The following is a 25,940-nucleotide window of genomic DNA, read 5'->3' as shown; positions in this document are numbered from 1 at the left end:
GGCAGTCGCCTCCAGCTATCACGTTTGGAACGCCTTTTCGTCAATGAATGATCAATGAAGGGCTGCAATTTTTTCACAATGAGTCAATTTTCTATGAAATAAAAGTCCCATTAATTGTGTCGTATGCTGGCTGTTGTTGTTTTGCAGATGGAAAAAAAAACAATGTATTCATATTGTAATCCTAAATATCCTGCTTTTATTTTCACGTGCAAAATGCATTGCTGCTTTGTCATCCTCTGTCCGTATGTTGTTGCAGGCTGATGTTCGGCATATTGTACCCAGCGTATTCATCCTACAAAGCTGTGAGGACGAAAAATGTCCGGGAATACGTGAGTATGCACAGAACGCTCAATGGTCAGATGCTTTTGCCGTACATTTTAAGTTGCCAAGCATTTGGCAAATTTTACTCATTTTTTTCCATGAAAACATAAACAAATGTATATGTGCTATATTGGCAGTGGTTCACAGGACCGAATAACCCAAACTCAACACATTTTGTCAACAACACCGCTGTGAAGGAAAACATCATGAGTGACGTTTCAGGCAATGGCCCTTATTCTTTAAATATTACAGGTACTACAAAGAACTGTAATTTACATTGATCGCAGAAAAATACAGTACATTCATACACCGCCGTTTACCATCAACCTACACGTTCCGTTTAGAAAACACATTTCAATATTTTCTGCAACCTCGTGTCATTTGTAAAGATAAGTGTCATTGCGCAGCAGCATCCAGCCGCTTTGTATGCTGTGCTGAGAAGATGCCCTATCCAGCAAACAATCTGTGAGCCCAAAAACAGAATCTCTTTTCCGACTTGAATTGTTTTTTCCCCCCTCCGAGTGCCGTTTCATCCAGCATACAAACAGCAGGCACCCATTTGTATAGAAATTCTGCTGTTTTCTCTCCCGTTTCGTATTTGTTTAGCCCTTCTCCCCCTGTGTTAATTGTACACAAACATGTTTCTGTTTCGCCCCATTATAAGCCATGCCTGCGCAATGCTTGCATAATTTATAGGCCGATAATTTACCGTCGGGATTTTCATTAATTTATTTTGTTAATATCGCTCTACGACCCACACAGTACGATTGGGATATTGAGGTGGGGTAGGGGGGCAAAAAGGTGGAAATTAGCAAGCGATACGTGAATGCGAAGTCTGTCCTTCACTTCAAAATGCCAAGCTATTGATCACAAAGCTCCCCCCCACCCCACACCGTGTGCTTTGCTACCTTTTATCCCAGCGAAGCTTGTCCAAGATTGTCTGGCTTCTCTTTTTTTCTCCTTTGTAATGAAATTGCTTGCTAGGTGTGGTAAGCCCTATATTATGCTGTGTGAGGATGGTATATTATCCCCCGGTCATCTCATTATGGCTGGGGAATAAAAGCAATGGGATTCACGGACATTATATATTTCCTTCCAATTCTACTCACAACAACACTACAATTACTTGGAAGAATAGGGGGGGGTCATTTAATTTTCTTTTTAGAATAAATTTGTCGCACTGACTGTTGTCATTGCCTTGGTATACGACAGCATACAGTACGGTACTTTTGTACGCGCCTCGTCTGTTGTGTCGTCCGTTTAATAAAAAAAAAAATCTATAATTGTTATTGGCTGTGATCAGTCCACTGCTGGATGACGGCTTGCCCCAGCCAATTCCATCCTTCACCATCTCACAATGCAACAATCCATCCAGAAAGATGTTGTATGGTCTGTTCTGGATGACCACAGTCGCACGCTAGAGTGTTTTTCATTTTCCATTTGTGCATCAGGTATCCGCATCTGCCGTAATTTATGCAGATGTGGTTTAGGGTGGACTATGAGCTTCGTGGAACATCAAAACCAGCGATCTCCTGCGTTGGGTCTTTCACAAGGTGTTTGTGTGCGAGTTCTTTTAAATTCCGTTCTGCTTTCCAAGCTTCATTGGGGTTGAATTCTCATTGTTTCAGGTTAAGCGCATGGGTCCAAAAGGACTTGCGGGAATTCAAGCGATGACTAGGGACGAAATTGAGGTCCTGATGAATGGGAAGGCCACTGGTTTCCTCTATTCGCAGGACTTCCTGGAGGGTTGCAGCATTGCAGAGAATGGGTGGGGGAGAGATGTGTGACAGCACGGGCAGCCAGGGTCTTGGGGTTTACAGTGATGCACCCCGTTGCAGTGTTCAGTTGCACATCAACAAGTCGAGTGTGACTGTTTTTGGTCAATACTGGTGCGCAGTACTCGGCTCCAGAGTACCCAAGGGCCATCGTTGATGTCGAAACCATGGGTGCTGATGCTCCCCAGCTTGTGCTTACCAGATTCTGGACCAGGTTGACTGTTGTTTTGGTATTGGTGGCTATCTTTTTCAGGTGGAAGTTTCGGGTATGGTCCAACTTCACTCCAAGATAGGTTGAAGTGGGGTAGTGTCGCACAGTGTTGCCGCAGAAGGGTCACTTTCAGAGTGTACTTGGCGCTCCTATTGTCGGGATGAAATACAGTGCCTGTTGTTTTGTGGGGATTTAGCTTGAGCGTTGGCAGTGGTGCACAAGGACGAATAACCAAAGCTCAGCACATTTGTCATTGACACTGCATTAAAAGCACATGTGCTCTGATGAAGGGTCATTGCCTGAAACATCGCCTATCATTTTTTTTAATTTTCAGCCTGCAGTGTGATTGATGAACGTGTTTGAGTTTTTTTTCCACAATCAAGATCAGTTTTCCAAAAGCAGTCCAAACTTTCTCTTGCTCACCTCTTTATTTACTAAGCTGGAGATATGTTTGGAGGAACACAACAACAATAACCGCATCAGAAGTATGTTTATCTAGGGCAACTATTGAGAGTAAACCGAGAACAAAACATGAAAAGTAAAATGTAAAAAAATACTCTCACAAATACATAATTGAGAAAATGCTATTTTGTTAAATTCATTTTGTGATATTTATTTTCCATTTTGCGTTCACATTTTACTGTCTTTCGTGAGATAAAAATGACAAAACAATACCTCGATTGAAGAAATGCATTCTTCACATGTGTGCCCATGTTAATATTTCGTGACGAACATTTTTATTGAAGCAATTGTTCAGTTCGTGTTTCCTTTCCCTCTCCTGGCAAATGGGACACGATTTTTGTTATCTTCAAACCCATTGTGCTTCCTACCTTGACCTCATTTCCTAACTACGGTTTGTATAGACACTCGGCCAATTCGGTTTGGCTCGAAAAGTGGGGAAAATGAAAACACTAATGTTTCATTATGTAAGCCTGATGCTGCAAACCCCCCGTCACCCATGGATGGATCACACCTACTAGTTTATTTCATTTTTGAAATGTAGTCTTGTAATATACATGAGCGGTGTGCATCCGTGTGTTGCATTCGGTAATGGTAAAAAAAAAATAAACGCCGTTTTCAGAGTCAGAAGTGCTATGGTCTGCCGGGCTCTCTCGCTCAAACGGTGAAAGCCTGCTCGAGTCTCGTTGTTGGTCGTAGCACTGGAGAATGTTTAAAAAAGAGAACCGTGTACATCGATTCGCAATATAGGTAACGTATTGCACGAGGGATGCTGCTGTGGTGTAAGGGTTAGCACACTGGACCTGCAATCTAGAGGTCGCAGGTTGGATTAAATTTGATCTCCCGCTATGGCAGTTAAAACAGTAGGAAATGTCTTAAAACCCCCATGTCTCCCTCTACACCAGCAGCTATAAATGGTTTTGCGGCAGTAGATTGGGGGGTCACGTGTCGGGGGGGGGGGTAAATTGTGGGTAATCGGCACCTCTTCCATTGACGTCTGAGCAGCATGGAAATGTAGGCCAAATGCCCTCTAGCGGGCCTCTCTCGAGGAGGCCTCTCTGCCATCGTGGTACGAGGTAAGCAATTGCAGGGCCGCGCCTTTCCCTTTTGCTGTTTGGTTTTAGGCAACAATTGCCCCGAGGCAATGAAGTACTTTGCACCTTCCATTCTTTTCCATCTCTCAATTTAATATGCGATTGTTTTCAAAATGGGAAAGCAAGTTCATAAACCAAATCAGGCCATCGCCGCTGCAAGAGTGTGTCCATCAGGTGTGACCGACACAATTTGTTTCGTGCACGACTTGCCTTCCCGTTCATTTACGGTAAAAACAAAAAAGCTCCGCAATAGGAACAAGGGGTGCCACGGTGGCGAGATGTTACCTCCCTTTCCTGGTACGTAGGAGGTCGTCGTGGGTTCGATCCTGACCCCGATGCCCGTTTATTTTGATACTCTTTGGTTCTATTGGGTAAAGTGACTTTACCCAATAGAACCAAAGAGTATGGATCCTAGCTTTAAATCTAGAATCGTTTATTTTGAGTTTGCGTGTTCTCCCTGTGGGTCGCGTGGATTTTTCTCCGGGTCCTCCAGTTTCTTCCCCCACATCTAGACACATGCGGTTTAGGAATATTTTGCTCCGGTACATTTGCACACGATAAGCCACCTCGTTGAGCTATCATTTGTGGCCAGGTTGCTTCTGAAAAAAAAGCTCAGTGGGCCTTGCCTCGTAAAATAGAATTTGTTTCTATTTTTATTATTTTAAGAGGCAAGTGACGAGAGGGGCCAGATGTAAAAATTGTTCTTTGAACACTAATTTAATTTAAAAAATACGCTAATGATACAGAAAGTGGAAGGAACAGCGTGCGATGGCGTCCGCGTGGGATTTGGTGATGGGATCGTGGTGACATCAGTGTGGTAATGCTTTCATTCACCAGTAGAACAGTGTGCGTGCAGTTCATATTAATTAAAATGATGAAGCCGTTCACCCACGGGATCCCTACACATTACCTCTGCAGCCCCTGCGCTCGCTGGATTGTCCGATATTACTAAGCGGCGTCACATTATCCTCATTAATTGCGCCTCGTCTACTTTCCCATTCCGCCTTCGGGGATCTTTCTCAGCGGCTTCCTGCACACGTAGCAGGCAGAATTAGTGCACACGCTGAAGTTTGAATTTTATCTGTCGCCCGAAAACGTCTCGAGCAGTTGCGTTTTATCACCCTTATCTTCGTCATCATCAGCCATGATTGATATGCTGCCGGATGAAGGCCTACCCAAGGCATCGCCATCTCTTATAATCGTGCGATGTAGTAATAATCCGCCTACACACGAGTTGATTTCATTGCTCCATCTCCGCAGCAGACGGCCTCTCAGACAGTGCCTGCCTTGGCTGCCATTCCATCATTATTCTTGACCGTTGGCCATCAATCCTTGCGACACATCATGCCCAAGGCAATTTGATTTTCTTAGTACTTTGAATTTGTCATTTAATCTCCATTTCTTCCCCAGTTCTTAGGGTCCTCATTCTGTCTCTCAACGTAATTCCAACCAACGCATCTCCACACTTTTTGTAAGTTTTATTTAGTTTATTGTACACAGTACTGTACTGGTAAAGGGTACATCATGCACACATTCCCCATAAACCATAACCGTGTTTGATAACTGTAAAACCTAAATAGCTGATCATTATCTGTGTTGTCAGTGTAGCCGAGTGTGAGAGGCGTCTGTGAGCCAACATGCCTGCATTGATCACATATTGCTGTACATATTGCATTAGCACTTCGTGAATTTCACTTAACGGTGTTAATGTTACGATTGTAAACAAACCAGACGCTGATGCGTGTTTATTGAAACCAACTCTGCTAAATAGCGCATCTTGGGCTTTAAAATAATTGCAAACTGAAAAAATACCAAATGGGTCACAAAGCGCGGTCTGTAAATCTATGTGCCCCCGGCTGATTACAGTATTTACCGGTGTTGATGATCAATGCAAACCTAATTGGGGCTTTCCCAGCTCAGCTGGGAATTACAATTTGCATCATCATCAGGAGCAAGAGTGCCGCATTTTAATGAAACGTGTGCATTTATGACGCTGGTGAAATAACCTGCCCAGCTCGGTGTCAATGTGGTCCGGTATTGTGTGACGCCGAAATACCACAATTCCAAATTGGGACTTTACCAACTGGACGCATTTTTGGGGAACTGCAAAACCAACTCATTTCTTTAGAACTGCTGTCTGTGTTTATACTCTTTGGTTCTATTCGGTAAAGTCACGTAGGTAAAAAATAAACAACAAAAATCACGACGTTTCGGCCACAACACAAGCGGCCTTCATCAGGTGAAGGGATCAGGCTGTCTCGAGGACAGCGCTGGAGTGATGAAGGCCGCTTGTGTTGTGGCCGAAACGTCGTGATTTTTGTTGTTTTATTTTTTACCTACGTGACTTTACCGAATAGAACCGAAGAGTATGGATCCTTGCAGTCACGAAAGCTTCAAATCTAGAATTGTCTGTGTTTAGTTTGTTGTCCTTCCCGCACACCTCCGATTAGTACGGTTGGCTATGTACGGTGCGAAAGAAGTTCAACATACAAACAGTGGCTGCTGCGCCGCATGTAATCACAGTACAGTATCCCCTCGGTCCCTTCCCAAGATCCACGACGCCTCCATTATTTCGCAGAAATCCTTGAGGCAACGATCAAATGCCACGGTCACGGTGAGAGGAAAAGCTGCTCTAAATCATCTCGCGCCGTTGCCAGGTGACGGTTTCAGAGGGCTTAGTGGCTCCCGCAGCCCAGGAGCCCTGCTTTGCATGTTAATGAGCCCGGCAGGGTCGAGAAGGTCGTCACCGGAATAGGAAGCTCGCTTCTCGGTTCTGAATGGTTTGATTTATTTCCGTCTCAGTAACGAGACTTATTGTCCTTAATGCGCGCGAGTAATTTTGCCTTCCACAGCTTCTGACGTCAGGAATGCACGGGGCCTACATTTGTATTTTTTTTTAATTATAAAAATCGGTCAATTACCGGCCCTCATCACCTTGAGACGACGGTGGTGTGTGCTCATACCGGAAAAGAAATTGTTTGCTATGTTTTCAGATGTTGCGTGTGTGTGTCTTGTGTCTAGACATAAACCATTAATGTTTAATGTGAATATTATGTAGCATCAGTACATGCTGGTGGGAATTTTAAATGAAAGTTTTTTTATCCTGCTCTATATTTTATGGTAATGGGTGTTTTACTCGGAAATGCTGCTATATTAGGGAAAACAACGCGTCATGACTTGTTAAAACAAAACAGCCAGACCTCTGATGTCACTGTACGGAATTCGGAACGTACGGAACAGCAACGTATTTCTCTGCGTTTCTCTCAGCTGTTGTTCAGCTGTCGTTAAGTATTTTATATCAATTTGCTGTGTGTGTGGCTTGCAGAGAGGGAGGGCCCACAGTGTGTCGTGTTATTGCACGCAGCCACCTAGATTGTTGGGCGGGCGCAAGCCACGTGTTTTCATACCAGAGGGCCAGGAGGCAATGTCACTCGTTCATCTTCGCGACTTGACATGCCGGTTCCTGTGCGGAGCCATTATCAGTGTCTTTGTTCTGCGGGACCACGGGCATAAGTTAAACTAGAGTAATGAGCGTCGTGTGAAACGAAATAAAAAAAAACACGCACGAAATCCAAAACAAATGTGAGTTTACGTGGTAATTGTATTCGGTGATGGAAAGTGGCCTGCCGAAGCGATTTAGCCAACACGGGGGATTCGATTTTCAGGATTTGGTCATTAACACTGGGCGGTTGGTTTTACGGGTTTATATTCAAAGCGTCTAGTATGGCTCATCGTTTCGCATCATTCAAGTTGGTAAATATTGTTTACGGTTACATACAAATGAAAACCTAGGTTTGCAATTGGACCGCTGCGGTTGCTAAATTTTGTGGAGATCGGAGGTAGCAGGAGCTACGGAGCAACAACAAAGACAAAGGAAACTGACTGGCAAACAGCGTGAACATGAAAGAGTATGCCCGCGGGATATAGAAGCTGATCCCACCAGCTGCATGCGGGCCTCTGCATATATATATTTTTTAAGAACCAAGATCAGAGGGTACTATTGTTTATGGCCTTTGGGATGGGCTTGGCTTTCATTGCGGTTCCATTAGAATTTTGTGCTTAAGCGAGGAAGTTCTTCGGCTTCCTTTGTGTGGCCGCTTTCTATTAACCCCCCCCCCTCCCCCCCACAAATTTACTTGGCCAGGACAGTGCATTTTAAAAATATACAGTATAGGGATGCACAGTCGAGAGGAATGTTCACAGCCTCCAGTTGAAGTGTTTTATACTGAAAGTCGCGCAGAGGGGGACAGCAGGGAGCTGATCCACACTCCTATTTTTTTTTATCTCGCAGGAAATAACTAGTGCTTACGTGTGGCAACGCGATTGGAATTGATTTGACAGAAGGTGGACGCTTTTGTCAAACCAATGGTTTTTCTCGCAGAATATCTGTGTTCTGCGGTATTTCCCATATTGTTGTGAAGGTGGAAACGCTGCACCCATCCTGTGTGTTAGACATCGGTTGTGCCTTGAATCTTTTTTTTAAGAAAGGTATTGTACAGAAATGTGTCCTTGGTTATGCGAGTTCCTTCATAATGTATACGGGCTCAACCATTCCTCACCCACCCACATTATTGGATTCATTGTTATGATTCAGGGTCACAATTTGATTCAAGAATCAATTATTGTTATAAAACTCTGTGGTTGAAGGGTATAGCCCCTATAGCCACTGCAGGGATGAGGTGGATGCTTCGTGTACAGCGTATAGAAATCGGACAACATCGGTTCTGACACACGAGACTCCGAGCGCATATCACGAACGTTAAGGTTCGGTGATATCAGTCAATCATTCCACGCCAAAATATGTTGAATATGTGGCGTAGACGCGGGTAAATATTTTCCTACACTGCATTTATTGTTATTTTTATTATTACATTGGTCGCTATGTTATTGTGAGAAGTTGGAAGAAGGATATTTTTCAGGCCGATAACTTGTGACCGCGTACAAGCAGAGCCACGTGTTGTACGCTTGGCCAGACGGTCTGTACGCATCGAATTAACTTGCAGACCTCAAGTAATACCGGAAACGCCTTTTTTTCTAAAAAAAAAACTAAATCTGGAGGACTTTTGGGAAAAGGAAGCATCCGTGAAGGCTTGCCCCCAGCTTTAATCAGCCCTGGTGCCACTGTTAAGCGAAAATTGAGTTTTTAGTTCATAATTTAAAAAGCTGTCCAAGCTAAACTCGTAACGTCTTCCTGTGCTGTTTTGAAAAAGAGAATCCCTGGACAAAAGTGTTATTGCATTACAATCGAGCATGTTCAAAGATTACATACGAGAGGTAGCTTTAAAAAGTTATGCTGGGACTGGCTTGAGTGGTGAAATGTTCGTGCATATTTCCCCCATATCTTGCCAAAAGCACGTAACAGTTTTCTTAACAAATTCAACATAAAGTTACATGAACCTAGCAGACTTTTTATAAAGCCTCCTTTTGTATTTTTCGTTCCTTTAAACTCATTGTCTCCCATTATTTGCTAATATTCTCCGATGAACTGCAGTTAAGTCACAATAACTGGCAGAAATACAGAGTTAAATATGCATGAAGAATGCGTTATATATATATTTTTGCGCTGTTTTGACCATTGATCCATTTGGGGTTCAATTTGTTGAGAGTAACTGGTGTGCGGTGTCAAAATAAACACTGAGTGGCTGTCAGTGTTTTCAGCTTTGCATTAAGTCTGCCTGCCTTTTGAAGTTGCTGGACAGAATAGCTTAAACAAGGCCGGGACCATCGTGGCTAACGACTGTTGCAGTTGGCAGGTGCCCCAGTGATGGAACACCCTTGTCTGTGATGAGGTAAAGTAACCCCCCCATTGAAAATGTCTTGGATGTCCTTTACCCCAGCCTTTGCAGTATTTAATGTGCTCAAAATGTAGGTCAAAGACATCTCTATGTATAGTGTGGAATTCGAGAGGATGCGTTTTGTAAACAAATGCCCAGGACTGAGAACAAAAACAACAGTCGTGAGTAATGAAATTTGGGACATTCCCACAAAAGTATGCCATCTGCAAGAGTAAAAAAGTGATTGTTTTCTTTACCGTATATAGTGTCTCGTCTGAAAAGTCGAGCATGCATCATTTAAATTATTAAATCTTATACACTTTAGGCTTGAAATTGGTGTCATATGTTGAGTCCAAAACTGACGTATTTTATTTGCAAAGGGTATATTTTTCCCTGAATGGAATACTTTTAATGTTTAACTTTTACATCGATGTACTGAACATACAAAGAATGTAAATCTCAATTTGGTTGATATGTGCACGAGTGAAAGGTGCTTTAGAAGTGTAAATTATTGTTTGCCATTATATTATCAGCTACCTCTTATGGGAACATGGCTGCTATTGGCTTAAGTCCTTAGGTCGATTTTTTTTAGCAAGTTCGAAAATTACCTGCGAATGACTCGGTTGGGATTTGCAAATAAATCATGCCCCCTCTCGCTACTGTAAAAAAACTTGGCAGGATCCTCCTGAAAAAAGAGTCCTGAGAATCGGCGAGGTTTTCCTGGGTAAACGAGGACAGAAATGGAGAAGAAAGTTTTATCGTTTAAATGCGTAGAATTTTTCGTCTAATAGGTAATTTACAATGAATGCTAATGAGATGCTAGTTCATATACATGCTCAATGGAAGGTGCAGGGGAAGGACAACAAACTTAAACGTAAAAAGCAGTTCTAAAGAAATTAGTTTTCAATCTCGATTTAAAAGTGTACAGCTCCAGTGGCTTCCTAATATCGGAAGGAAGAGCGTTCCAGACGGATGCAGAAATTAGAGACAGACGAAATAAAGGAGACAGTACATACAAGGTAACAAAAAAATATAATGTATTCTTTAATGGAATTATGGCCCTGAATAATGACAATACACATTGCATCGCTGAGGGGTGGTGGGCAGAATGGCTACTTGCCTACTCCTGAGTGATAATCTCTCATCTGTAAACAATACAAGGTGGAACTAACTTCATCGCTGCCAAATCTGTCTACACACGGGTGACGCATTAGGGAGCTTTGTTCAAGTTCAAAGGGCGAGCAAGTTACTCGGTTGCTGGGATGTAAGTGATTACTTTTTAAAAGCTTTCTAAAAGGGTTCGTTTATCTCCAGCCATAATTCCAAGTTTTTGTCAAAAGAGACAGAAAATTAAACAATGTCCCCGTGATAGCTTTTAGGAGTCTTTGAAATATACCCTGTATTTAAAAAATATATGCTCTTGGGTTCCATATATTATACATACAATACTGTTTATCGCACTTTATACAGGAGTGTTGGCACAGTAGTTATTGCACTGCAACTTTGAATCCGACAACCTGAGTTTGATTCTCAGCCGTGGCTAAGATCAGTGGCGAGTGCTATCTGAACCGGGCCTGGGCCACCCCCCTTCACGATCCCACGCTGACCAGCCAGGTGAAGTATGTTCAAACAACTCACATGACTGATAAGGTGTGGGGAGGTCTGTAATATTATTGTTGTTATTACAGTGGCTCGCTGTGTGTTATGGGAAACTGTTTGGCATCATCTGTACGGTCGTTTCTTGTTGTTGTGAGTCTGCAATACATGAGGAGGGTATAGGCGGCATGCCAGGATGGATCAGCAGGGTTAAGTATGTGTCTTCATCATCTTGTTCTTTAATGCCATGCCATCTGCTGGCAGAGAGGAGCGGTCTAGGAACACTGTGTTCCTGCTGAAATAATGACAATGTCTCCCACTCTATTGGTTATGATTTGGTGTGTGTGCAACATTTATGTAAGGGGGGAAATAATTAATATAAATGTATTTCATGAAAAAACTATGCACATTTAACACTACCGCGTGTCACAGGCACTACCGTATTCTCAAGATGATAAGATGCTCCGGAAATTAAGATGCACTCCAAGCTTTTAGGTGTTAATAAAGTCAAGTTCTACATATCAGGTCTCTCTCTCACAAAGCTGCCAGATTATAAGATGAGCCCCCAGCATTGATTTTTAAATCTAGTGAAAAAGTGTATTTTATAATCCAGAGAATATGATAATAGTCTTTGAAAATGATACAAAATAGCCACAACTCCCCTCGGATCACCGGCCAAACCACATTGAGGAAAGGGAACATTACACTTTGATTGGGGTCTCATTTAAGCACACGAATGAGACCCATTTATTGTCCGCCTGCAAGCAGTGGTTTTCCCTCGGTAGCCAATGTGTACAAACATTGGCTTTAGGACACTACATAATCACATGTCCTCGCTGACCATCGTCTGGTTTTTAGATTTGCACGAGTGCACACAGCTATTTTTAGCATTTTGACAGTTGTGCTGATGCAGGTCCGGATGCCTGCTTCAGTTGCATGAGCATGAATCAATACCAGCATGCACATGATAATTATTATGCATGCTGACATTCACACAGAAAATCAGTGTTAATTTATTTTTAGTATTTTTTTAAAGACTAATAGTTCTGACAAACATGAAAGGAACAGTGATGTGACCCAGTCGGTTGCCTAGAGTCAAGGATACATATCATGAAGCGTATTGTATTATTTACAGCATCAGATGCTGGTGGGATTCTTCTGATTGAAATGATTATTTTCATAAATGGCTAAGAAGAGCCTTTAAAATGTGGTCTTAATAGTGTGTGTATCCACATTTATTTTGATACACATTCGTTGATTGACTGGTGTGCAAGAGAGCACGTTTTTCCACGCTTTTACTTAACTTGATTCCTTTGTCGTGGTCAAATCTTGTAATCAAAATTTCGTCCACTTCCCGTTGTCCAATCAATTCCACATTCTGCACACGTACTCAGGTTCGGTGACAATGCATGCCTGTATCAAAATCGGCATCGATTAATCAATGAATTCGCCACTTTAAAGTAATTTACATTTTGTAGGGACGCCTTATTTATATATATTGGTGTAGGTCAAAAACGCCGCGGTCCCTAAACTGTGAATCGGCTCGCACAAGAAGCAGGCGCCGCGTGTCTCAGGCGCCAGTAACGTACTTCTCGACCGTTGTTAATCGAAGTTGTTAATAAAACCGTTGTTTAAAAAAAAATCATTTTGAAAAGGAGTTTATTTAATATAATAACCATTGTGACCAAATCGCCCGGCAGTGCACCCCATCTCATCAGATCCGATAAGCTAAGCAGCATTGAGCCTGGATAGCGCTTGGACGTGTGACCACCACCGTGTGCCAAAGTGCAGTGGGCGTTGTTGGGCAGTGTGGAAAATATCCACTGTTGTTACTGAACTAACGCCCCTCCCCTCCACCTTCACCAACCCACACTGACCAGCGTGGTGAAGTATGGTTACACATCCCACGTGGCCCAAGATAATATCGGGAGGCCCTCGTCCAGCGGTGGATTTATAAAAAAAAACGGCCTGTAAATAAGCGACGGCTGCCACATCTGTGAACTTTAGGCAAAAGCCTCTCCTGTGTTAATACACATCTCCTCCCCCCTTGAGGACAAAACAATAACCCTGTAATGAACCCGAGGCCGGCCACGCTGTTATATTTTGCCACGGCTTAATGGTTTTTGCCATTACAGAAATCCCACGCCAGAAGCATGGAGATACGCGCAGGGTTATTAAAATTAATGGAGCTGTCTGGGCACAGACGGCCACCCGTCACATGCAGCGGTGGTTTACATAATCAGATACATCGGCGACAACAAAGCCGGTGTCTATGGGATGGGTGGAGGAGGAAACTGTATTGATTATGCACGTGCTTATAAATAAAGCTTAAAAATACTCAAGTCAATCAAAACATCTGTATCAATAAAAAACAATTGGTTACAATCTTATGAAGCGCCTGATACTGGAAAGATGTCAACAATGGGAACGATTGCTCGCCCAGTGCACAAGGGTGGCCAAAGGTTAGCTTGCACGTTTATCTCCTAGGTAATGCATTTTTGTTCACAGTGGTTCTAATCCTTGAAAACAAAATGCTTTATAAACTGAAAAAAAACCCCAAAATGCTTTATAAACTAAAAATGACTCTTATTGGGGTTCGTCGTTGTGAATGGCAACGCGAAAATTGAGTTGGCGAGTTTGAGCGACTTGATGCGGTTGTCCATTTTCACGCAGTTAATCAAAATGTGCTTTTGGTGTGGTGTGATTAAATAAAGAAATAATTAGATAATGCTTCTACATCATTGTAACTACAATATATGCGCACGTATCTTTGCGTTACATTTACATTCATTGCTTGCCAGGCAGAAAGAAACAAGTGAATCCAAAGGCAGGTTTAGTTGAAATGCACGTGATGCGTTTTCCCACCGTTATATATATATGGTACTGTGATAGTAAAGGTGTTAAAGGTGAAGCCATGCAATTGGTTTCCTCGCACAATTTGCTGGTGTTGCATCCTCCACGAGAGGAAGCTTTAGAGAGCCCTTCCAGAAAGTATTGTGTGATGTCTGGTGTATTTATACCATACTGCACAACGTTGTTGTCAATCTACTGCTGCAGGCTTCCACATTCTAGTGTCAGTCACTGCGTATGTTTCACCAGTGTAAGTTGCTGCAGTATAGACCTTACTCGTCCACCGATTTTAACCATGCCCGATAACGTACGGATAATTATTGGTGTGCTAACCACTGACATTTGTTCACCCACATATATAATACGGTACTCCTTTATAGGAATTTCCAAATCCATTACATTAATACAACTGTATCTAGAGCTAAATTGTAACACCTATCATTTTTGAACTCACAATATGTAAACATAGTTACACACAACATTGTTATTATACATCCAACCAATAACCGATCATTTATGTAGAAAATGTTCAATTTACGTCAGCAAAATGTCTGCCCCATAATACAATTATAGCAGCCTACAATTTGTACATTAATGGGAACCTGCTCATTAAGATGCACCCCGCTGTGCTAGCTGGCATGGTGCCCACTTATGGTCCACAGAAATTAGTGTGCCATTTCATACAATACACTACTTGCCTCAGCGGTTAGCGTGGCATTTCTTGAATGGTACACATGTACAAACATGATGTCCTTCACATGTACCCTCCTTCACGTTGAAATAGGGATGAAACATAATTAACTTGATGCGTTGAAGTATTGCATTTCCTCTAGTTTTGTTTTAACTATAATTTCTACAAACATTTTGAACGGGGCCACTCGAACCCAACTCTGCTTTGTGTGCAACGGTGCAGATGGTGTGTGCCCTCTTTTTTTCCAGTGCCATAATTGCACAGCTGGAATCGCCGTTCGCCCGAAGTTTACGGCAAGGACGTGAGCTCACGACATAATGAGTTGTGCCTGCGGTCCATGTACACTTGCCGCCGATTCTCTGCCCGTCCTCTCACGCACGCCTCCCTGAGCCTTTCATCTGTGTATTCCCTTTCAAGTGTGTGTGGGGTTTTTTTTCTGGATCCCGTGAGCTCTGCGGAGGTTGGGGGGGGGGAGGGGGATATTGTGGCAGCAGGGCAGTTTGGTGCATGCACGGATTGGTGAATGTGAAGTAACCCGCTCAAGTGTGCGTGCCTTCACGTTTTGTCAATACAAGATTTCCGATAGCATTGGAAATGCTCGCGCTTGGAAATACCTTTCCAACCAAACGTGCGCGCAATGCTTTTTTTTCCATTTACCCTGACTAAAAACGGATAACTATATGCACACCCACATACTCTATAGTCCATACATACACTTTCATCCAGCAAATGGATTGACCGAGGTTGTTGATGGTAGTATAGTATATGGGGAAGGTGCCGTGACACGGTGATTAGTACACCCATGGCGCTTTGGCCCTGGAGACCCGAGTTCGATTACTGGCCATGGCGAACATAAGTGACGAGTGATATCTAAGTGCGTTCTGCAGCGCCCTCTTTTCCAACAGCGCACGTTGATTAGTTTGGTGAAATATGGTCAAACAAACCCCCGTGACTAACACAGCATGTTCTTGGTTCTTTCGGTAAAGCCACCACGTAGAAGGGAAACAAATAATAAAAATATAAAACAATAAAATTCTCACGACGTTTCGACTGCAACACAAGCAATCATCATCAGGTGTGAAAACCACAGCAAGAAAATTTGAAAAAAAGTGGCGGGTTTTTTTTAACGTTAGCACCATGGAGAGCGATTCGACAGTTATTCTGATGGACGAGTCCATCTGTTCGGAAAAGAGGAGGGGGGAGACAGCAAATTTTCATCATCAGGTGTGAAAACCGTTTCAAAATTTCTTGCTGTGGTTTTCACACCTGATGATGATTGCTTGTGTTACAGTCGAAACGTCGTGAGAATGTTATTGTTTTATTTTTTTATTATTTAATTGTTTCCCTTCTACGTGACTTTACCAAAAGAACCAAGAATATGAATCCCTGCAGTCACGAAAGCTTTAAATCAAAATTTAACACAGCATGGGCAAGCCTTCGTGCAGCAATAGATTGATCTTAATTCTAATTATTTTATGCAAGTGTAGCTGTCAGTCATGAATGTTTTTTTTCTTTTCAGAGATCAGAGCAGCTGTTGTAGAGATTAATGCGTCACTACCATTTGCTTTTAATGAGCAGCGTGTCATTTTGTGTTTTCTGAGCTACACAAAAAGATTAACAATCATGTCCCAGAAATTGTCTTGCATATCTTATGACAAGTTGAAATGCGATATACACGTGGTGATTTGAATTACATAATAACTACAGTTCGTTAATTACGCATTAATTTAAATGCGATAGTTATGGATGTGTATTATACTAAATTGCCAACTTAGTCCCAGGTTCAGTGAGGCAAAATTGTAAAACCAAATCTGCTCGGCAGCAGTTGCCTAGTTTTACTTTCCACTATTCATAAGCGAAGGTTCCGTTGATTAACAGTTTCCGCAAACTTGCCCGAACTTAAATTCCTCTTATTTGGTGTTGGATTCTGTTTCGCATGCAAAAAAGTTTGTTTTGTGGTCTAAAGGTGCCTGGTAGAGATGAATGGCTTAAAAAAAAATGTAATTCCACACAGTAGTGCACTGTATACGAAAGGAGCAGTAACATATTCTTAGACCATTGCTTCTGCTCTCTTGGTACAAATAAAGAGTTGTTCATGTGGTCGCTGTGATGTACATATTATATTTCACATTGAGCGTGCTTATAACCTTTTGATGTTATTACAAAAAAATTGAAATTTAGTTTTGGGTTGCATCCCGTGTACGCAATAATAACAATAATTCACAACCGCTTGCTACTCCACTGCTGGGTTGATGGTGTCCCCAACACGCCGTGTCGGTCATTGGGATTGGTTGACCACACTTCACCATGCTGGTCAGAATCAGACTCGGGTTGCTCAGGTTCATGGCGTTCAGCACTGTGCCACTGCTCCCGTACATTTTGTGGGTGCCTATATATGATCCTCACCTTCACAGTTGTACTGTCCTTGTATTAGCACTGGCTATGTAAGATGAAAGCATGTTAACCCCCCGCCGCCCCGCCTTGCTAGATACTGGATTGTATTTTGCACCCATTTGTCGACGCTGTTCCTTTGTGACCCTGCCAGCATGGTGCCTGATGGTGATGAGCCTGCAGGATTATTGAGTTTGCCACTGTTGACCCTCGGTTGACCCTCAGTGGCTTGGGGAGGATTGACTTCCCACCAAGCCTCTTGGTCTATCGAATACTAGACTACTGTAGATAGTAATTCATAGCAATATATTTGCAGATATTATGTACGCTCTCCTGCATACACGTGGCATACCGTATCAGGAGTATAAGGTTTTTTACAGTGTAATAACAAATACATCATTAACCTTTTTCCAAAGCACTAACTAGGCCATGGAAGCATAAAGGAATGTGACACGCTTGGCTGTGATGTACAATTCATTTTAAGGATGAGGCAGAGCTGCTCATTGCAGAGCATAGCCCACATCTATCATTTCTAATAGTAGTTATTTCTACGTCTGGTTAAGGGTAAATTACTTTACAGTCTATTTTTTTAAAATATGATCATTATCGTTATGTGCCCCGTATATCTTTTGCTTAGCCCACGCAAAATAATTGTTCTCTGCCTCTCCAATTCCCTATGCCCAAATTATCCAGAATGCACCCAATTCCATCAGACCTCGGAAGCTGAGCAGGCTTGACAATGCCTGGTAGGGCGACACCGTGCATAACAGATGTTATAGGCTGCTGCGGGGCAGCAGAGGGCAGTGGGGAATACTCCATTGTACTGCTCTTCCATGCTTCTACGTTTATGCTCCTCACCTTCAACCCACACTTACCACCAGCTTGACAAAGCAGGGTCAATGAATCCCCATGTGTATGTATGTTGAACTTCTTTCGCACCGTACGTAGCCAACCGTGCTAATCGGAGTTGCTGGGGAAGGACAACAAACTAAATACAAAAAGCAGTTCTAAAGAAATTAGTTTTCAATTTAGATTAAAATTGCATAGCTCCAGAGACTTCCTAATATCGGAACGAAGAGCATTCCAGATGGCTGCAGAAGCGCATCTGAAAGCGCACGATACAGTGACAGTCTTTGTTCGATGGCTAGACCAAATGCCGCTGTTGCGAGGATAACCGGAGTTTGCATGATGGTTTATGCTCCTTGACGAGATTAGCAAGGTATTGTGGTTCATTTGTGGCAAGCACTTTCTATGTAATAATGAGTGCGACATCATAATGTATTCGTTCGGCAACGGGGAGCCAATGTAGCTCGGTGAGCACTGGACGGACGCAGTCGCACAGTGCGGGGAAGCCCCTGGTACAGCAGTGGATTGACAAACTTCTGCACTTGTTCACGTGTTAAAAACGCATTTGGTCAAGCACACCAGCGTTCGCAATCTTACATGTAGCGTGCTGTAGAAGGTAAGGTGCTTTCCTTGTCATTACCAGGCCATCAAGTTCTGTTAACCTTCCAGGTCGCTTCAACCGTGCGCCACCCCCCACCCCCGCCTCAGTCTTGCTCTGGACCTGATCCATGTGCTTCAGTCTTGCTCTGGACCTGATCCATGTGCTTCCTGGCTGTGCATGTGAATCCCTGTGTGGCGGCTCCCCGGTGGAGCCTGCAGCGATCAACGCAGCCGAATTGCAAAAGCAGCCGTTGCATAAAAGGGGATGAAATGGAGGGGTTGGAGGGGTTTGGGGGGGGGGTCACTCGCACCCGGCCTCGTTGAAATGCTGGCCCTGTTCCCAGTCCTTTACAGTGTGCACCAGTGTTGCTGGAACATAGTGTTCTTTAATAGTGAGAATTTACCTTGAAGGGTGGAGAGCATGTACTCTAGAGTTGTGTGTGCTAAAAAGCCTGGCTAATTGCGGAACTGTTGTTGAACGGACGACGAAGGAACATGATTCATGCATTTCGGTGTAATATGTGATTTAATGTATTGATTTGTGTATTTCATTGCAAGATTATGCGATTGGACACGATTGAAATGTGTGTTATCCTCCCTCCTAGGTGAGGTGGATGATGTACTGGATTGTATTTGCACTCTTTACAACGTTCGAGACCTTCACGGATCTGCTGTTGTCATGGTAAGTCCGGTTTACATTTATTACCCAGGGAAAACTGGCACGGAATTCAATAAAGCATTATTAGCAAAATTTAACAGACTGGGTTTGTTTCCCTGAGTGCTCATATCAGGCACAGCCAAGGCAGTCATCTCAATTATTAATACAGTTCCATGCAGTCGCTGAATTAAAATCCATTGGCCACACCTGATTTGTTAAGAGCTTGAGTGGTCTTGTTTTGTGAAGCAAAGTAGTCTCTCATGTGGCGTAAGTTGGGGAGGAAATGCAAATTTACGTGCACAAATTAAACCGTAAATTTAAATATTTAATTGGCATTTGAGTTACACTAATTAAAACTGCTCCGATTTCCAGAACACGTTGAGGTGAACTAATACATTGGTCAATTTCCCATATGTAATGCTCTTGCATTTTACATAACATACAGGATTTTGCCATAGTGTAATGGTTAGCACATCGGACGTGCAATGCAGAGTTCAGCCGGTTAATCTCCCGATACGGCTGTGAAAACAATGGGCACGTTTCTTATTTCGCCCCACTTCTGTTCACCGAGCAGTATAAATGGGTACACAACACAGTTCATCGGCAGGTTGCATGTGGTGGGGGCAAAGTGTGGGTAATCTAACCTCTATCGAAATGTATAGTCAGCGTGAGAGAGCAGGCCAGATCTCCTCTCTAAAGGGTGCTCTCTAGAGCTCCCTCTAGAGCTCCCTTTCGTGGAAAGCCCTTCCACTAATAGTTGCGTGAGTGAGCAAATGCAGGGCTGCACATTTGTCTTTTATGTTTTTTGTGATTTTGCTCCTTTGTCCTCTGCAGGATCCCTTTTTACTACGAACTGAAGATAGCCCTTGTGGTGTGGCTCCTCTCTCCGTACACCAAAGGCTCCAGCGTTCTCTACAGGAAATTTGTGCACCCTATGCTTTCATCTCGAGAACAGGTCAGTAGGTTCTAGCAAATACAATGAAAATTATATTAAATTGTGTTTTGGACTCCTTAAGTATGCGTTTCATCTTCTTTACACAATTTCCTTTCGTGTTGGAGGTCTCATTCTTCCTTTGATTCAATGCACAATTACCTCTGTATCTGTTTCAAACAATGTAATGAATTTGGAACGTTCATCGTCACGTAATGTGGACGCCAAACAAAGATTTTACAATTGTGTACAATTCCTATTCAGAACTTGGGGGGGGGAGCAGTGGGGAAACCATCCACAGTCAGTTATTTTTTTTAAGCTAGAAGATTAAGAAGGAATGGCGGTCAAGGTTTTCACCCACAGTTATTGGGTTCACAAGCATCTGGGTGCAATTGAGTGCTTTGTGTATTATTCACTCTGTCAGATGAATCAAAGCGTGGTGTCTTTGTCACTTTCCAATGCGCACTGAATTGCCAAGGGGGGGAAAATAATATACTGGGAACAGCACATGACGCATGCAGTAACAAGTAAAAAAAGGGAATTGATTTAAGATTTCTCATCCCAACAATGAAAACAGAGCAAATAAATATCACGTGCATATTACTTGAAAAAACACATGTCCCCCCCCCTCATAACAAATATTTTGGTCTTGGCAGCTGATGCCTTGGCAGTAAAATATTCGTTAATGGGGGCGACAAGGAGGTGAGCCTGTAAAAGGCCTCTTTGTGTAGTGTTGATTCTGTGTTTATTTCCAAATGAACAGGCACGAACTTCAGCAACCACCAGCAAGTGCAGCATTGAATAAATTATGAGGGAGCTGAGAACTTAGTTTGATGCTGCTGCTCTATCTGTGCAGCACAACTAGCCGACACATCGGTGGAGTGCGCGTAGCTTGCAATCATGAAGGTTGTGGGGGAAGTCAATAGTGGTTGTGCTTTGGAAATACTCTTCCCCCGCCATAGAAATGTGGACCTTCCACTACTGCCTCAGGGCTGTAAACAGAAGATGAGTACTGCCGAATTGAGTGGAAAACCACACATTTTTTTTCTGTATGTACATTAATTGCCGTGTTTTAATGGTTGTCCATTCATAGTCCATAGGTGGCCAGACTAACGTACAGTGTTACTTTATATATATTTTTAGATTGTCTAAATGTGGTCGAAGCATGTTCATGCATCTACATGCTTCCGGTTTAACCCATACATGGTTTATTTTACAAATTGAGACGCGGCTGTTTGGAAGGCAGTAGTATGAATCTGGTGTGATGTGAACACGAGTGAAAATCCAGATCTTATTACATGTACCCAGAAATGGCTTTTGTGGGCACTGGTCCATACATTTAATTTAAATTATGTGAGCACGGTGTGTCTCACCGAATGAAATCTAACACCGTGATGGAAGCTTTCTGTATTGCTGCTAAGGATGTGTGTGTCCATGAGTACATTGTAATGCTGTTGTAGGACAATTGCATTTTAACAGGGATAGGTAATATGGCACTGTCTTTTTTGGCTATTGGGCTTAGTTCGAAATTTTAATAGAGCTCAACACTTCCATTAAAATAACACTGTGGTAGATGAAGATGCTGTAAAAAAATGTTAAAATTTTGTTAATGAAATCTTAGATTTGACAATGCAGAGCCTGAACTTGTTATCTACGTTTTGTAGTTGCATTATGCCTTGCTGTAACACTTTAATTACTATTGGTAGCATTTGGTGTGTGACCTTCAGTATATTGAAGCATTTAGTACTCGCCCATTATATGGATTCTTGGCACTGAAGATTAAGTGCGTCATGTGGCATGAAGACCATTCTAGTGGGCACTGTGTAAAACACATTTCCACCAAATGATTGTGTTAAAAATCTTTAAACAGTATCAGCAAATTTGTTTTATCTTGTCAGCTGGTATCTAATGTACGAGTCTTACAAAGAGTAACTTGCCTTAATAATGGCAATTTTTAGTTTTATTTTTCACTCTGTTACCATTCCCCTCACAACCGTGTTGAAATAATGCATTGATAATTTGCAAATTGCATCTCATCTTTGGGGTAAGGGTGCTTCATCATTACTGGCTGTAGTTTTAGGTATTTATAATATCTGATTAAATTCCCCAATGCCATGAATGAACTCAAGAGGTTTATAACCCTTTATGCTGGATACCCCGAGACTGATTTATATGCAAATTTTATTACAGCCACTTCTCGAATGAGGAGTACTGTGGGCATATCGTATGTAGATCAGCCATGCAAACTTTTCAACGCTCTACAGGAACAGCTCATGAATTTTGCATACGTACCCCCTGGGAAAGCATATGTACATGTGAAATAAATCAATACAGTGGTGACATCCTACCCACCCCTTCCCCCCACGCAGTATATACTGATGTTGAGAATTTAATATAATCATTACCTGTGGGAAAAAATGTTTTTAGTGTTTAGTTTGTTGTCCTTCCTCCGTACCTCCGATTATCATGGTTGGCTACGCACGGTGCGAAAAAACTTTAACATACATATAAATTGCTTTTACATACATATAGTGTTGCAGTGTTGAGCATACCCTGCTACGAATCTGGCCACCCGAGTTCGATTCCCGCCCACAGCGATCGTAAGCGGCGAGCCCTATCTGAATATGTTCAAACAGTCCCCATGACTGAATTGTTTGGGGGATGCCTTCATCCAGCAGTCGATTCACAAAGGGCTGCAAATAATCATGGAAACAAATTTATGGAAAACAAATCAATTTGAGCGGGTTTGCGTGCTTGTGCTGTATAGGTCACGTGGAGCGAAACGTCGGGCATCAATGGCAAACAACACACCTTATAACCCGAAAGCACCAAGAGACCTGATAGGGAATCTGTTTCGAGAATCTGTTTCCAGGGGGGGTTGTCTGATTCTGTCGTATCTGATGCATTCCCTCTTTTCACCTCTTGTACAGTAGCCGCACGGCACTCGATGGTAAGCTACGTATCGCTGCGAGATTGAGTCGGCATGCTTCCCCCCTCGTCTCATTCGTCCGCCTGCTTTATGCCCCGCAGGAGATTGACGAGTACATCGTGCAGGCGAAGGAGAAGAGTTACGAGACCATGGTGCGTTTTGGCAGACGTGGGCTCAACCTGGCGGCGAATGCAGCCGTGACGGCAGCCGCCAAGGTAATGTAACGCTCCCCCAGAGGTCAAGCAAGCAGCTTGCGTTACAGAGCACAATTTACGAGTCCATCATCATTACCGTGTTATGATTGCCAGTGTGTGAGTGCAGATGCATTCCGTCTGCATAATTGGCCCATGTTTTTGTTTTTCCTCTGTGAACAAATTTCCAGGTATTTGCCGATTGACGACCAAAAAAGATTTTGATAAAAGACTACGGTACTCGAGTGCTTATAAGATTTCTAGCTGTGTTGTAGTATTTAGAAGCACGTCTCATGGAGCCCATAGATTGAAATGCATCGGTGTGTAATTCTTTGAATAATGTATATGGTTTCATATGGCACTATACGGGAAAGGTTTGTGTGTTAAAATTAATGGCATGGTCGTTTGTTGTTTAATAGTCCAGAGAGGAACGGTGGTCATAGTTACCATTCATATTGTAATGTTTAAAATAAAATGACATCATCAGTGGCCCGTGCACATTTGCATGCAGTCCACATCTGTGGCAAGTGACACAAGTCCTCCTCTGACCATGCTGTATCAGCGCCCCCTCGTGGCACTTTAAAGTAGAGACTGTTGAACGCTGAGCTACAGCACAGGAATCCCTCACCAAAAGATTTGCCAACCGCGGATTCATGCATACAGTGGTCCCTCGTTTATCGCGGGGGATACGTTCTAAAAATAACCCGCAATAGACGAAATCCGCGAAGTAATCAGCTTTCTTTTTTTACAATTATTATACATGTTTTAAGGCCGTAAAACCCCTAACCACACACTTTTATACACTTTTCTCAGACAGGCATTAACATTTTCTCACATTTCTCTCTTATTTAAACACTCTCAAAGTTCAAACTTTCGCAGATTTAAAAAAATAAGTACAATATTAGTAAATGAAACCAAAGATCAAAACCTGTTTTCAAGCCCAAACATTTTTATAAATCTGGCTAGCCGAACGCATTCTGTACTCCCTTAGCTAATCAGGACGCAGAACACATGTGCGGTTCTCCCTTAGCCAATCAGGACGCCGAACACAATGCGCGTTCATACTGTACGCAGGAAAAAAAAGCATGCAAAATTACACAAAGAAAAATCCGCGAAACAGCGAGGCCGCGAAAGGTGAACCGCGTTATAGTGAGGGACAACTGTACACGGTTTATTATTTGTATACCAATTTACCAACCGCGGCCTGGAAATTTGAGTATCCATGGGTAAGCACAGTGGTAAGGAAGTCGCATGACGTAGAGGTAATACATCATTGCATTACAGCATTGTGACGATATTTTCTCGGGGCCGTGGTTCTCCGTGCTACAGCGCCACCATCCCTTCCCCCGTCATCTCATTATCATCATCATCGTTAGTATTAAAAGTGTGTAAAGTTAATGTAATGTTTATTTATGTTTTATTATGTTGTTTAATGTACTGTATTTTATTTGGCGTTTAGTTAATAAACAGGCAACTTATTTAAGCTATGACGAGTCTGACCACGGCCGTGGTTACTCTAAACCGTTATTTCCCATAGGCCCCTGGTACTCTACCAACCGCGGCATTTTCCAGGAACCTAACCCCCGCGGTCGGCAAGGGATTTCTGTATATTGTTGTTGCCTTTGATCAAGTCACCCAGGGTTGCGCCGAGATATTGCTTAGATAGGTGATCGCCACGCATAAAATGTGTTGTAGGCTGCTATAATGCTGTGTTGTCAGCAGAGAGCAGTAGAGGAAAATCCAAAATTGTAATGTCCTATGCTCCCCTCCTTCACTAATCCGCACTGACCAGCAGGGTGTCGTATGTTCAACTTACCCCAACAGCCTGCAAGGCATGCAGAGGCCCTCATCCAGCAGTGGATTGACACAAGGGCTGTACATGTACTTATTTTTTAAGCATTTTGGCAGAAACACGACCTTTATATATTTACGATACACAACGGTAATTTGTTTAAATTAAAGCCAAATATATCAATATCCTTTAAGACCAAGCAAGAGCCACGTTGTGACTAAAAGGTATCATTCTTTAGGAAGATTTCGATTGGCAAGGCAATACAAAATGGTACGTATTGATCAGGTAAGGTTTAAAAGTAACATCAATCTTGGTCAGAATAGCAACCATCGTGCTTCCGATCACACCATCATGTCTGTTTTTGGAGCAACGGCAGCAATTTTGATGACACAGCACACCTTAACTCGTGCACTGCAGGGCCAGGGAGCCTTAAGCCAGAGGCTGAGGAGCTTCAGTATGCAGGACCTGTCCTCCATTCCGGATGAGGAGCCCATGCACGGTGACATGGGTGAACACTTGCGTTCAACGCGTGACACCAAGTTCCGCAACACTTCGCGCTCTTTTGACCTTTCGGACTCCCATGGTAAGTCTCACCTAACATTACAGTATTAGCAGAAAGTGTTTTGCCAACTGTTATGTAAAATTGTAGCTTTTATAAGAATATCACTGTGACTGATAATAGGGTTTTCTCCTTTCTGGCAATAAAACAGACAGATTTCTTTAGAGCCTGGTCTCAATTGGTGCTAGACCAGATGACGCCAAAAGGCGGTTTCAAGGACAATGCATATATTATCAGAGTGCGTTTTTTGTTCGCATTTTGACTGCAAGTAT

General features: G+C 42.7%; 1 protein-coding gene across 1 annotated transcript in view; it reads left to right on the top strand.

The window, feature by feature from the left end:
• Positions 1-25,940, top strand: part of LOC116940647 (receptor expression-enhancing protein 1-like) — a 51,120-nt gene that overhangs the window by 14,409 nt on the left and 10,771 nt on the right. Inside the window, exons 2-6 of the mRNA XM_032950751.2 lie at positions 257-329; positions 19,214-19,290; positions 20,101-20,221; positions 23,228-23,341; positions 25,527-25,692. Of these exons, the coding sequence (XP_032806642.1) occupies positions 257-329; positions 19,214-19,290; positions 20,101-20,221; positions 23,228-23,341; positions 25,527-25,692 (551 nt within the window). The remainder of the gene's footprint in view (positions 1-256; positions 330-19,213; positions 19,291-20,100; positions 20,222-23,227; positions 23,342-25,526; positions 25,693-25,940) is intronic.

This window comes from Petromyzon marinus, chromosome 9 (assembly GCF_048934315.1).
Source record: "Petromyzon marinus isolate PM22_M1 ecotype Great Lakes invasive population chromosome 9, UKy_Petmar_22M1.pri1.0, whole genome shotgun sequence".
Classification (NCBI taxonomy): Eukaryota; Metazoa; Chordata; class Hyperoartia; order Petromyzontiformes; family Petromyzontidae; genus Petromyzon; species Petromyzon marinus.
This window is presented reverse-complemented; position numbering and strand designations above follow the sequence as displayed.